Source organism: Cygnus atratus, chromosome 17 (genome assembly GCF_013377495.2).
Source record: "Cygnus atratus isolate AKBS03 ecotype Queensland, Australia chromosome 17, CAtr_DNAZoo_HiC_assembly, whole genome shotgun sequence".
Lineage (NCBI taxonomy): Eukaryota > Metazoa > Chordata > Aves > Anseriformes > Anatidae > Cygnus > Cygnus atratus.
The window spans coordinates 13,023,143-13,037,341 of NC_066378.1; the positions used below are offsets into that span (position 1 = coordinate 13,023,143).

General features: G+C 36.7%; 1 protein-coding gene across 1 annotated transcript; it reads right to left on the reverse strand.

The window, feature by feature from the left end:
• Nucleotides 1-799: 799 nt before the first annotated feature.
• Nucleotides 800-13,969, reverse strand: ZCCHC8 (zinc finger CCHC-type containing 8). The gene is given in 15 exon segments (XM_050714236.1): nucleotides 800-2,333; nucleotides 3,106-3,220; nucleotides 3,855-3,938; nucleotides 4,180-4,295; nucleotides 4,922-5,064; nucleotides 5,804-5,946; nucleotides 6,394-6,454; nucleotides 8,318-8,383; nucleotides 10,115-10,218; nucleotides 10,533-10,610; nucleotides 11,208-11,254; nucleotides 11,257-11,312; nucleotides 11,832-11,906; nucleotides 12,601-12,641; nucleotides 13,459-13,969. Coding segments are annotated over 15 exon segments (2,142 nt in total). The 5' UTR covers nucleotides 13,651-13,969; the 3' UTR covers nucleotides 800-1,512.
• Nucleotides 13,970-14,199: the final 230 nt, after the last annotated feature.

The following is a 14,199-nucleotide window of genomic DNA, read 5'->3' on the forward strand; positions in this document are numbered from 1 at the left end:
AACTGAACTGGTATATGCTGCAAACAGAACTTTTTCAGCCTCTCAGAAGACAAGTCGTTCACATATAAAGACACTTCAGGCTTCCCTTCCTGTAAAGTTTAGAGCAACAAAAGGACAAAAATAAGCACTTTATCTGCAAAAGACTGGGCTTTTCTTAAGCATTCAAATAGAGAGTGTAGTAATTTGATGCATTATAAAGACCTTTGGAAAATACTTGCAATCAGTAAAGCTGAGGTTTTTGAAGAATAGTTTTAGTCTCTGAAGTTATCAAACACATGCTGGAATGTCACTCCATCACAAGTGTTTTCTTAGATTCTTGAAAATATTTTGTTTTACTGTGCATCTCACATGGCTAGAAATACTTTTCCCCTGCATTTATATACAGACAAACAAATGCTTTACCAGCTTCAATGAATACCGTTAGACCAGACCAGTACTCCCTCTGCTGGCAATGCAAATGTACAGCCATTCCACCTATAAGTCGCTTTGCAGACAGTTGAAAGAAGGGGGAAAAAAAAAAGCATTAGAACAATTAATAAGCAGAATTACAACACTTCTAAGCTTTGTCCTTTCAGAAGTTCTTCAGATAATGAGAACTGAGTGGTATGGGCAAGTTCTATTTTAAGTAGCTAAAATCGTTTTAACAGCTTCTTGTTTATAAAAACTTGAACCCAACAGTAGTGACCTTTCCTAAAATAATCAACTCCATCCACCCTCATTTTAATCAGCTTCTTTTTCCTAATTGTCTTGAGCAGCTCATTTCCAAAAATCAGCAGTTTAATGCTTTAGGACTCCAATTAAAAAAAATCTTTATAAAAGCTCATTTATTAAACCTCTGTACATAAAAATGAACACGTATGTACAGCAAGTTTACATGAAGAAGGATGTTACAAAAGATACAGTGGTAATTAAAACCGACCCACATAAATAAAAACTTATAAAAATACTTGAAATGGTGAAGATAATGCTGGTAATCCCTGATCATTTTCATCCAATTTCCAAGATTTTGATGTGGGAAATCTTAACATTAGCACTTCTTAAAAACATTCTGAATATATTAAACTTATCTACAGGATAATTAGCAAAATCTATAAAGTATAGATTATTATACAAAGAACAGATATAAAAAAAAGTCACCAATCCACCTGAAACTCAAGGACAATATAATTCTTAGCCAAAGTAATGGACAGCAAAACAACAAATTCCTCTTTTTAGAGTTTCATGTATTGGCAAGAAAATTGTTCTTAACAAATCTATAGTCCTGTTATTTCTTAGTGGAAGGATGCAATTTGGGAAAATTCTTGTGTATTTTCTGGTCGCATTGGTCCTGGTCAAGGCGGAAGTCCTGCATTAACTTCAGTTTCACGGAAGAACGGGGCAGAGCTGTATTTGTTAAGATATTCTCCCTCCTACAAAAGGATGAGGAAGGTTATCTGAGTTTGTAAAACTGAAGGAGTAGAGAAAAGGGTGCAGGAATTTGGACATAATGAAACAAAGGAAGACCAGTTAAAATCAAGTCTTTTTCTTTTGCTGGTTTCTTGGGGAGTTCTTTAACACGCTTCTTATTCGAAGATACACACCTGTTGATTCTGCCATATTTTCAAATTCAAATGGCGTTATACCTACAGCAAACTTGCTCATATCAGGAACAGGACTTGAGTTTTTTGCAGATGATTCAGTGCTTGTCACCACCTTATTACCAGCTGTATTTTCTCCATTGTTAACTTCACAGTTGGGAGCAGGTATGGTGTTATCCAGCATGCCTTCAGAGTCTGAATTATCAGGATTTTCCTTTAAATTAAGTAAATTACCTTCTGGATTAAGACCAGTTAAAGAATATTCATTTTCTGATACCTGTTCGCTGATACTGGAAAGCTTAGTTTCCACTGTAACCATCTTTTCAGATGATCTTACTTCTGCAACAAGATCTATTTCGTTCCTAGACGGTGACGAGGTAACAGAATTTCCAGTTAAAGGTGTATCAACAGGGATATCAGAGTCACTGTTTGTGCTTTCTGCCTGCTCTAGTGCTGCCCAAATTAATCGCTGCTGTTCCTCTAGCTCTTCCAAGGTTAAAGTATCTTCATCCATGGTTGAATCCACTATTTTTGGTTGAGGAACAACATCACTGGAAGGATTCAGTGGTGGAGTAGTCTTAGGAAGAGGAGGGTGGGTGAGTGTTGGAGGTTGAGTTGGTGTAAGACTTTGTGGAGTAAGTGGAGGCGTGCCTTGTGGTAAAGGAGGAGGAGTTGAAATCAGTGGAGGTCCAGGTGGCAGTGGAGGTTGGAACTCAAAACTGTTATGAGCTTGAGATCTTTGAGACGCTTCCACATCTGGGAACAGATTAAAAAACAGCTATTAGAATCTGAAACCTGACTAGGGCACGATTCAAGTGTGCCAATACTCTGAATAACTAGCACACTAATATAATCTCATACCTGGTTTTCAGCTGAGACAGAATAAACCTTTTGAAGGTTTCAACGTCCACTGAAACTACCTGTTTTGGTATTTTAACTCCCAGCCATTCAAGGAAAAAACAACAAAACATAAAAAGCCTCCTGAATTCATTCAACAAACTCTTTCCCAAACTTAAAACACACTGAAGTACCCTCCCTCATTCATAGGAAATCCAAAAGCAAAGCTAGGAGTTTCTCTATTTATTCTAACATTAAAAGAACACCAAGTCCTCCTTTGAATTTGACTTTTTTTTTTTTTTTTTTTTAAGAAGTTGTGAGTTTGAAACTTCCTACAGTATTTCATCCAAATATTTTATGATTTCGAGGTCTTTAGAACAGAACTTTCTTTGGGATACACCAGAAGTAGACAGACCAAAATTGGTAATTCAACATTCAAATTTCTTTGAGCACATCTGAAATCTCCTGGTTGGTAATACGAGATGTGACAATCACAGCAAAAGAAAATGCTCGTTCTTGAAAGGCCCAAATGCAACAATAGTAGGACACTGCTAGCAGTTACCTTAAACATCACCATAAAAATACTAGAACATTGATTTCTCGTTATCAATGCTAACATTTCAATTCAGAGAAGTTGCTTTGAAAATAAAAATTGAAACTAGGGAAGAAAAAAAAAGCAGAATTACTATACCAGAATCTAGGTCCATGTCAGCTACCGTTACTTCCAGGTTGTCTTCTTTTAGTCGTTTCGAATGATGAGAACTTGACTTAGATGCAGGCCTTTTATTGCTAGATTTTGGACTTGGCTAAAAGGAAGTTATCCAGGAAAATAGAAGAAATTAGAATTAGATTATGCAATGTAGTATGTCCAGCTATAAGAATGGGTTTAAAGCAATTTTGTAATTCTACAATTATTTGACTTTGTAAACTAGACACTGAAGTTTGAGAAATTTAATGCAACTGAACAGAACTGCAGTTTTGTTTAGGTTTACGTGGCAAAGGAAAAGATCGTGTTTTCTCAAGTCACTATATTAAAATTACTGTACATCATGTCTACAGCAAGTAAGTTCTTCTCTTATTAGGGAAGTCTGGAACTAAGACCATTTTTAGGCTGTAAAAGTTTACAGCTCCTTTTTCTCACAACCGTTTTAAAAATACTGCACAACTGTGATCTGCCTATAAACACTGAAAAAACTGAATTTACTCTAAACATGAAGCTCTTTTTTTGTTAGAACAGATAAGCCAAGATACTGACTATCTGACTGGTTCACTGTAGTGAAAAAAATCACTACAGTGTTACTGTAAAACTAACAAAAGCATCAGGATTTCACACCTGGTAGTTTCAATAAGAAAGTCTAAATGAAGACAAAGAGAATCATTGGCTTCACTAAATACGAGACTTTTTTTTTTTTTAAGTGAATAATATTAAAATATATTTACCGCATGAAAATTAGTAAGGTAGTTAGCAAAAACCTCCTTCTGTTGAGATGGCTGCATGGGAATGGAACCAAATATCTGCCATTCCTACAACAATAAAAAAGAGAAATAAGACTGAATGTTGCATATCATTGGCTAAAAACATGACAGGAAAAACTTAACAGAAATGCTAAGACATTAAAAAGCCAAGACAAATTCATCTTCTTGTCATAAACCTCATTTAGCAGAGGTAAATAGAACTCAAATAGGAACTTTTGGCAAACCAAAGTACTAACTGCAATGACTGTTACTCAGCACGCTGTTCAGAAAGCAGGGGACAGTCACTTACATCTGGGATCCCACTTGGAGTGGAGATATTAAAGCCTGGATAGTTTATCAACTTAGAGACATCGTAAGTGACACGTTTTGGTTGACGAGATCCTTCATTTTCTGTTCCATCATCATCTGTAACAAAGTGCAATTATTATTGATGCTAATTAATATTACTGACGAAATCTACAGGATTAAGAACCCATGGGTTTTTTTTTTTGAATACAAGTATTAATAGAAGGCTTTGAAATCCACAGAGGCAGTAACAGAGACCAAACCTATCAGATACATGCGAGAAGCTACCCCATAAACCTGATTGGGTATTCATAATATTACTAACCTTTATCTAACATTACTAGCCTCAGAAATTGGCATCAGGACTGTTCTCTGAGATTTGGCATAATGTTGGTCATTAATAAAAACTTGGTAAATTACTCAGTAAATTGGGTTTTCAAAAAGATGTTCTTTGCCTGCTGGTAGGCTTCTTAGACTTGTATCAAGGGTTGATTAAAGAGTGAAAATACACTGACAAAGTTTCTTCATCCACTCAATCATTATAGAAGGAGCTGTTTCACTGCTACAGCACAGCTAGATGAAAGCGGAGTATTTTTTATATGACTGTAGAAAACATGATTTACAACTTTTTCACTCTTCCATAAGGAAGACGATGGTTTACAAACTAGGTACTTCGTCTTCTGACAGGAATGCAGCAAGTATATAGCCCCCATATTGAAAAACGCATTCCCAAACACATTCCTTACCTTTACCATCATAAAGTGCAAGTCCTGAGTACTCCATTTCAGCCTCTTTGAGCCAACCTGGTGGATAACCCAGCTGCCGCATGCGATATATAAATGGAGGAAGACTCTTAGCTGTGACACCAAGCGCATCTTGAAGTTCCCCACTGAGTTTAAAAAAAAAAAAAAGTCCATAACTGAGTTTTGACAAAAGAAAGTCCATATCCTGTTGAATTTTGAATTACCAAGTTGAAATAATTTAGCTCAAACTATTTTGTCAGTCATTCCCAGAAATAAAAACAAAACTCTGATGTCAAACAAAACGTGTAACACACCCATTTCTCATATGGTTAAACGTTCTATGAGAAGCGATGCTACTCTGAAAACTTAGCTCCTGACTTATTACATCTGGTTCATTGCCTTAACTGTAGCTATCAGGACAGGAAAGGTGGAACTTAATGCAATTCTAAATTTATTGATGATTTCTGTAGAGACTGCTATGGCCAAATTATGACCTTTTTTTTAATATTTTGAATAGAGAGAAAAAGAGAGCAAGAGGCACTCCAAACTCAAAATGTTCAGATTCTTACATGTATTTTTAGTTTATCAGGAACCTAGAGTACTTGCAATTCTCCTTGTGAAAATAATTTGAACAGCCAAAGGGTAGAATTTGTCTCCCTACCTCAGGGAAAAGGTCATGGCAAAGGTCAGGATTATTAAATTAGCGGTAAGAGTTATGATTTGAAAAATGTGCAATTTGTTGAATAAAATTTTATTGGGCGAAGAAATTCAAACATAATATACCCACAGTTAAATAGGACTCTGGAGAATAACATCTGGCATTCCAAAGGAAGAAAAGTCATTCCAGAAAAGCATTGCAACAGTTAATGAAAGGAAAAGAGATACCTAATGACTCCGGGTTTAAATTTTCCAAACCTCTCTTCTACTTCTTCTGCATGGTAACGCTGCTGAAAATTCTGATTGCTTGCTTCACCACAAGCTTCCATATACTCCTTTCTCTTCTCACTTATACGAGCTGCATTTCGTGGCTTAAAGATAATATAATTGGGAAGTTTAGGTTTGAACAATTTACAATTTATGCTTGCCTTCACCCAACATAAAACTGGTACTCCTTGCCCTCAACAAGCGTATTTTTTTCTCCACATGGCTGTTATATCAACAGTTGTAATGAAAGCTACGTAACAAAAAAAAAAAGGAGTATTTGCATTTAATCTAATGGCAAACAGGAGGAAAGACTATTCAAACTGAAAAATGTCCCTAGATAAAAGGAGACATTCAAATCATTATGCTATGAAAAATAACTTACATTCTGATTTAGCGTGTTAGAACTTAGATGTATGAACAGTATAATTTATTCAAAAGAGATAACTATTCCTACATCCTGACCAATGCATCTAATTTTTTTTAATGGTGCAGTTATACCGAAACATTTCTTGGAGAGAGGCAGTCTTTTTAAATACTGATATAGAGTTTACCTTTGGACAGTCTTTCATTTGATGCTCTTCAGAGCCACAATTGAAACAATGCGGTTTTGGCCTGCTTAAAAAACGGAGAAGAAATTATTAAACCCCCAGATCATTATTCAATGTTAAATGCACTTAATTTTTTTTACTGGATTTTTAGTCTTAGACTTTTGAAAGAAAAAAAAAGTACTGCTTGTTGATTTCATATGCTGTCTTCTGCTTTTCTTAAATGGACTGCTTAACATCAATCTTCAAAAGAGAGCAACAGAATTTTGTTTCATGGTCCTAAGAAGAACTCAAGAATTGAGAAAACAGAAATACAGCATTGTAATAAATAAATAATGCATGACAGCGTGTGGAGAAGAAAAAACTAAAATTATAGCAGAAAAGCAGTACTTCCAAGCAGAAATTAAGTTTTTATATTCTATTTAATAGAGATTTATTCCTTTAAGAGGGAATAAAATAGTAATAGAATAATTCAGGTTGGACCCCAGGAGGTCTACAACCCAGGTTCCTACTCAAAGCTAGGTCAGCTATGAGATCAGACCAGGCTGACAAAGGCTTTATCCAATCAGGTCTTGAAAATCTTCAAGAAGGGAGAATGCATAACCTTCCCGGGCTACGTGACCCAGTAGTTTACTCTCCTAATCGTGAAAAAGCTTTTCCTTTCATCATATTACAGATACAATTCACTGATGGACTTCTGCTTCTGATTAAGTATATAAACATTGCATTTATTTGCACTATTTAAGCCAACCAAAACATGCGTACTAAAGCTGATGATATGTCCAGAAGAAGGAAAGAGGATGTTAAAACAATAATTTTAAGTCTAGAATACAGATAAGGAACCACTGAACTTAATACTATTGTGGTACAGCAACACCTCCATTTCTCTTTTCATTCTGGTATCATCAAAGGTCTGACAGTTTTTACAAAACCAAGAATCAGCATTGTAGAAACAAATAGAAGAGCATGACTACTACTTTGGAACATCCTGGTCCACAGTTTGAACAAGTTACACATATTGTGAAACTGTGCACTGAAAACCTGAAATGGAATTTCAACTGCCTTCAAGATTAATTTTCCTTGTAAATTCCTACCATGGAAAATATTTTCAACGTTATAGGAGGGAAGATCCCAATCTCTAAGAAAATTTTAGAGAAAGGCTTTTTACTGAACCTGTGTTTTATCAAATTAGGATGGGAACCAGAAGCAGAGATGAAAGGGTGACACAAGAATGAGCATCCAAAGTGACACCTGCCCTCCCTGTAAAGCATACCTTCTGCTTCATCTTTACATAGTATTTGAACACAAACATTCTACAATGATTCAAGTATTTTATCACTATTCCATATCACGAGAACACCCTTCAATCTGCCTTCCCTTCAGGTGGTAGCATTTCTAAACAAAACACAGTTGAAGTCAACATTCCCCTTTGTCTTTGAAATTCCTGATAAAAGCTTGTATGGTTCTTGTTGCAGCTGAAATCGATGACTTCAGATGCTACAAAGACCACACAAGCTTTCAAGTGGAAAGTCAATTAACTTTACTTCTTACCCTCCCATAAAAGCTATGCAATCAACTCTTAGGATCCCTCTACCTTCATAGCCTATAAACTAGAGTCAGATGGGGAAATTGTTCTACAACATAGTAGGAACAATGATAGTACACCAGTGCAAGGATGACAAAGCAATCGCTAAAAAGTCAAGCAACAGAAGAACAGACCACAAACAACTTTGGAAAGTTTTTGCACATCCATTACAGGCCCTTCCTAAATAAAGGCAGTAAACCACAGATACCCACTGACTGCAAAGCTCAGCACTGGTTTACTTAAACTCATTGCTCAAGTATGTTCAATGGTTTATCATATATGGGAACAAACAGTACACATCTGAACTTTTCAGCTCAAAACTTTATATTTAAGAATAATACAAACCTTTTTGGTTTTACTTGTATTTCTTGTCCATCTAGGGAGAGAATCTGGCTGAAAACTTGATGATATCTTTAGATTTCAATAAGGAACTGCTACTGGATGAAGCAAAATTTCAATCTCATTTAAAGTATCAATGGTAACCTAGTAGTGCTTTGAATAGAATACTGACTCTTCTGGATTAAGTTACAGATGGGTGCTTAAAGTCAATAATTTAGAAGTATAAACTATAAAATTAGATCCACTTTTAAGATGGGCTCATATTGTTTTCTACTAACCAGTTTCTATCCAACGATCTATTCTGTTCCTTATTAGCACTTGCTAAAACTAGAATCCTTTTGTTTATAGGCAAAAGTATCACACTAATGATTTTGATATACTTTACATCAATCTTATCAATAATACATTTTGGTAGAGTCTCAAAAATACAACTTCTCAACTAGGTGTAGACACGTCATGTCATATGCTACTTGTGTTTGCTTTTTGACTGCAATTTATCAGCTGCTCTGCCTATTTGTCTAGAAAACTATGAGGAGAGAAGAGGCTCCCAAGTGAACTGGCATGGAAAAGACTTAGGAGGTTCAGTAAAGTTCAGAGGCACGGCAGTTTCCAGACTCTAACAGTTGTTTTTTTTTTTTAAAAAAAAAAAAGCAGATGCTAGGTACTAGTCAAACTGACATTAATTAATACTTCCATTATTTAGAACCATGGTACCTGATACACCATGTAACTCAGTATTTAGACCTAACGTCTGCGGGAGCTCTCAAGAAAGATACAGTAAGTACATTTAAAAAGTAATACCAAAGCAAAGCTGGCAGATATGAGAGTTTAGCCAAGCTTAACTTTTCATTTTAGGACAAATTCCCGTTAGGTACCTATTTCCTTGATTTGGAGGTTGGGAGATGGTACAAGTACCACTTGGAGTAGGATTGTCCTAATGCATTACAACAGAGGCAGCTTTCCAAATGTAAAATTATAGCACAGTGCACACACAGTCAAAGGCAGGCACAAGAAAACCCAGGTTAGCTGGCTTATAAATTTCCAATTTTTGTTCAGGTACAAATAATTTTTTAACACTAGGAAGTGACCTTTATTCCAATTCTTGATCGCAGAAATGAACAGTGAAACTCTCTCCTCTCCTGACACTTTTGGGAGAGGAAGCAATATTAGGAAATTAGGGAGATGAGATTACTTGAACAAGCTATTTCCTCATTTTTAATCAATTACATTTTGTCATTTGACTACAATAAAAAAAAATATTTTCTCCAGTATTTCCTTCAATCACACCTTTTAAACATTAGCTCTTGTACACAGCAGAGAACCAACTTTAAAATGGATGCAAGTTAAGAGCATTGCATAATTAAATTTTATTTCGAAGACTTTCCCCCAGCTCCCAAGTTTGGCAAAAATCACCTTAGAGAATATTCAAGTTGGCTGAGCCCTTTTCTTCTCCTATAGAAGAAAAATGCTTATTCATATCTGGAATGAGCTTTCATTCCAAACCTGATTGCAGACCGGCCCAGAAAAGTTTTAAATTCACATTATGTATTTACAGATATATAGCATTCACTCTTCCCAAACAAAAGTATTCTAAAAATCAGCGGCCAATCATATCATAATACACACATATTTTGAGAAAAAAATAATCCACTAATTCTTCATTAAAATTTTTCATCTCTTAACAACTGATATGGTTTAGATAGCAATGTACAATGTACTGAAGCGAATTTGAATTCAATTTACCAACTGGCATTCTTTGGCTTTGATAAACAGAAAAACCCCTTGTTTTAGGAAACAGGATACTTAGGTATTTCCCATCCTTCTGTCAGCTGTGGATTCTCATTTAATAAAGGCTGTCCCAGTTTATCGAGACAAAAATTGGTAAAATACAGAACACTTCCTACAACCTGTAGAAAAAAATTCAGAAAATTGTCAGAATGGTGTCAGTATTTAGGTCAGATTATTGGTAGCATTTCTAAAAATTTACACCACTTGAAATTCTTCCAGCTTTTTCACCCACTCTGTAACAATTTACAAATAATACACACCCACCTCTGTACAAATCAGCATTTTTTTCCACTGATATGGCCAAAACATGGTGAACTTAACCATTATTAAATAGATAAATGGAATTTAACGATGAGATCTTATTTAATAGCAGTGTATATTAAGTATGTAGAATGAAGACCTACCATTGAAGAGTATATAGTCAAAAACTTACACTAAAAGCTTCCTTAATTTTTTTAACAGAATTAGAGCTTGCTGTTTTATAGTCCTCTTCCAAAAGAACACTGGAGGGCTGACAAAAAGTAAAAAAATGAAAATAATTAATTAGAAATAACAGTAAGAGAAGAACTCCTAAATTAATCGAGTATATAAGAGGCACAGAACATGGAGTACAGCTACTATTTTTTCATGACACATTAGTTAAATAGTAGGATAGAAATATTTATGTTAATGATAATGCTTTCCACAGTCCAAAATACCATACAGATCATATTTCTTTGTATCTTTCTCTTAGCTTCTGAGATTAAAAAAAAAAAAAAAAAAAAGAAAAAAGATGAAGCTGGGCCAAACATTATCAGAAGAGTACACGTTTAGCTTGTACCTTAAGAACTTTTCTCAGTTATTTGAACCACGTTATCACCAAGCTTATGCACAAATTTCAATGCAAATGACTTTAAGGAAGTTTTTTTTTATAGACAAAGTTTTTTTGGTTTTTTTTTGGAAGAAGATGATCTACTGCATTTATTTGATGGTTACCTGATTTGCAATTATGTAGAAAAAAACATCTAGAATTCAGCTACTTAATATTGAAATTTTGAACTTTTACACTGCTACCACTATAAAGACCTAAGAGAAGGAATGCCTAGTCATAATTTGAGCTTTACAGTACCTGTGGTTTAACATTGAAGTGTGTTTTTTCTTGTTCACCTCTTTGTGCTCTTCATACTTCTGAACCAAGTTAAAAACAAAATCTTCAATTTCTTGATGATACTGCCTGCGACAGAGTGAAGAATTATAAAACGGTGAAGAAATAAGCAAGGCAGAAACATATACCAGATATCTTTTTCAAGAACCTGCCATTTACGACTTCTTGAGAATTTAGAAAAGGAGCAGTGATCTCTCCCATACTCCTAAATGCCATCAACACAAATGCAGTAACCTATTAGGAAGCAAATCCTTACGTTAGCGTGGAAAAATAAAAAAAAAGAAATGAATACACAGGCAGGAAAAGTTAATTTGCTGTATTTACCAACAACACTCATGAAATTCAAATTGTTATTCAGACTCACTTCAAGCTCCTGGAAGTCACACTTCATTTCATGCTACACACATTGCTAGTAAAAGCAGTAGACCTCCTGTCATATCGTTAATTGTTATCTTTTATTCCCTGCAAGCTTACCAGGTTTATGTTACTGAATGTGACGCATATCCTTTGGGCAAACACTAATATACCCAAACAAAAAAACAGATGTGGCTTCCTGTCAGGACTTCTTGAAAAGGTAAAAGTACTTACTTAGAAATGACATTGTTCATAAATAAAATCTGCAACAGAGGTCCATCAAGTTTAGAGCTGTCCACTGAAATTCCACTAGAAGAACAGAACAGATAAAAAATAATGGTTACTGTATTAGCTTTACTGGAAAAGCTCTCTATCGTATTATAGCAAATACTCTGTATTCCATAGACAGAGGAATGTTTCGCCAATGCAAGTTCTATTATTTTAATAAGTTTCTGTTTTCATAAACAAAAATCCTCCTCCTACTCCAAGCAAATCATGCTACTTGTTGTGAGGTTGGAAAAAAACAATACAGAATGCTAAACTACAGAAATTTTCTTCTAACAGCATGTAGCAATATGCAGTAGACTGCTGCAAGATCCATCCCATAGTGTCATTTAATGACCAGGCACTGCTTTGTAAACAACGAAATGATACTCTTATTTTACTATTTTAATGTACTTGTTCTTACTGCTAAACTCTACAAAAACCAGTTTCCCTAAAGGCCACATCAGTTTCATAAACAGACAGATCATAACGGCATGCATAGAAAAAGTTACAACACTACAGACTAAGTTTTTGATACTAGGGTCTGAAGGACTTTTCAGGGATGACAACAGCATTTTAGGAGCCCAGTGTCTGAGCAGAGAGGGGGACACAGGCACAAGGTTTCCAGGAGATTTTGCAAAACACATTGTTAGCTCAGACAAATATTACCTGTCACAGAGTAGCACTACTGCAAACATATACAAGTCATACAAAGCATTGTAAGTCAGCATTAACATACCTGGGACGAGTCAGAATGTTCAGCTTCCTTTTAAGTTCCTGATGTTAATTTCTTGTTAAGGAACACTACTTTCTTCACAAGACACAACCACACCTTAATTTATTGCAGAGTTAAACAAAACACCTAACAAAAATCCCACAGAACAACAAATCTTTCATCTCACTGCACAGAGGATTATTTACAAATCCACCTGTTGCTGAAAAAAAACAAACCATAAAATGCAAATGCAAGAAAATATTCGGTGTCCTGGTTTTGGCTAGGATAGAGTTAATTTTGGAAAATTAAGAAAAAAATGGTCTGGCTGTGTCAACCCAAAGAATTCATTACAGACACTATGCCTGAATTGTCAGATTACCGTTCTGTTTTTAAAATACCTATACTCATGACCAGAGTCAACAGTAAAATACACTCATAAATAGAAAATAAATAACTACATGAACAACTATGAATAACTAATAAAATGAGTATGAAGAAAACACCTCAGATTCCTACCTGCTATCCTGCATACCTGCTAGCTATGTGACCTATCCCAAGAACCCTTTAATGAAGTAGTCACAAATTAACGGTTTCATATTATTTCTAGCTAGGTTAAAAATGGATTTTCAAGGTGAACGTACGACTGTTTGTTTTCTCTAGAAAAGCAGGAAGAAGGAGTCCAGCACTAAGTGCTTTAACAGCCTTCCAAGAACAAAACTACCTCCTTTGCCAAGGGAAGTGCCGCTGGTATAGAGCTGAGTATCCTGAGGGTAAAAATCAGAAAAAACTCCACAGAAAACTCGGGTGAGAACTCCCTCCTCGGCGCCCTTCGGGAGGCGCAGAGCCCCGGCCCGGAGCAGGCCCAGCCGCTCCCGTCAGGATATTCTCCGCCCGGAGCCGCCGCACCGTCTCCTCACAGCCCTGCAGCCGCTCTCGCAGCTCGGCCAGAGCCCCGCCAGGTCCCTCCTCCTCCTCTTCCTCCTCCTCCGGGCTGAGGCGAGGCGGCGGCGGCCCGTCCTCTCCTTCGAGCTGCTCGAACAGCTCGCGGTCGCCGAAATCCACCTCAGCCGCCATCTTGAGCCGCAGCAGGAAGGGCGGGGCTTGGCGGGAGCGATGGGCAAAGGGCAGGGGGAGCCGCCCTAGCGCGGGGCCGGACGACTACAACTCCCGGCATGCAGCGGCGGCAGCCCGCCGCCACAGCGCCCAGCCCGGAGCGCTTTGCCTACTGGGAGATGTAGTCTCCCCTCGCTTTGCGTGCCCGCGGCGAAGCGCACGCTTCAAGCTGTAGTTCTCCGCAGGGCGGGTTTCCCCAAAATGGGGACTCCGCCACCTGGAACGAGGTGTTGAACCCTTGTTTCGGCCCCGCTTTCCTACCCCGAACCAACCCCCCTCCCCTTTTTTTTTTTTTTTTTTTAAAGGGGGGCTATGTGGAAGGTGTGGAGAGAAAAGAATGCAGGAGCAGGGCGCAGAAACACATCCTGCCCTGGACCATGCCTTGCATATCTAACTTGCTCAGTTTAAGGCATTCTTACAGCACGCATTTACGTAACACAAAAAAAAATTATATAAAGTATTTAAAAAAAATTAACACTTCCCAGTACTTTCAAGTACCCTGAGCAGTAC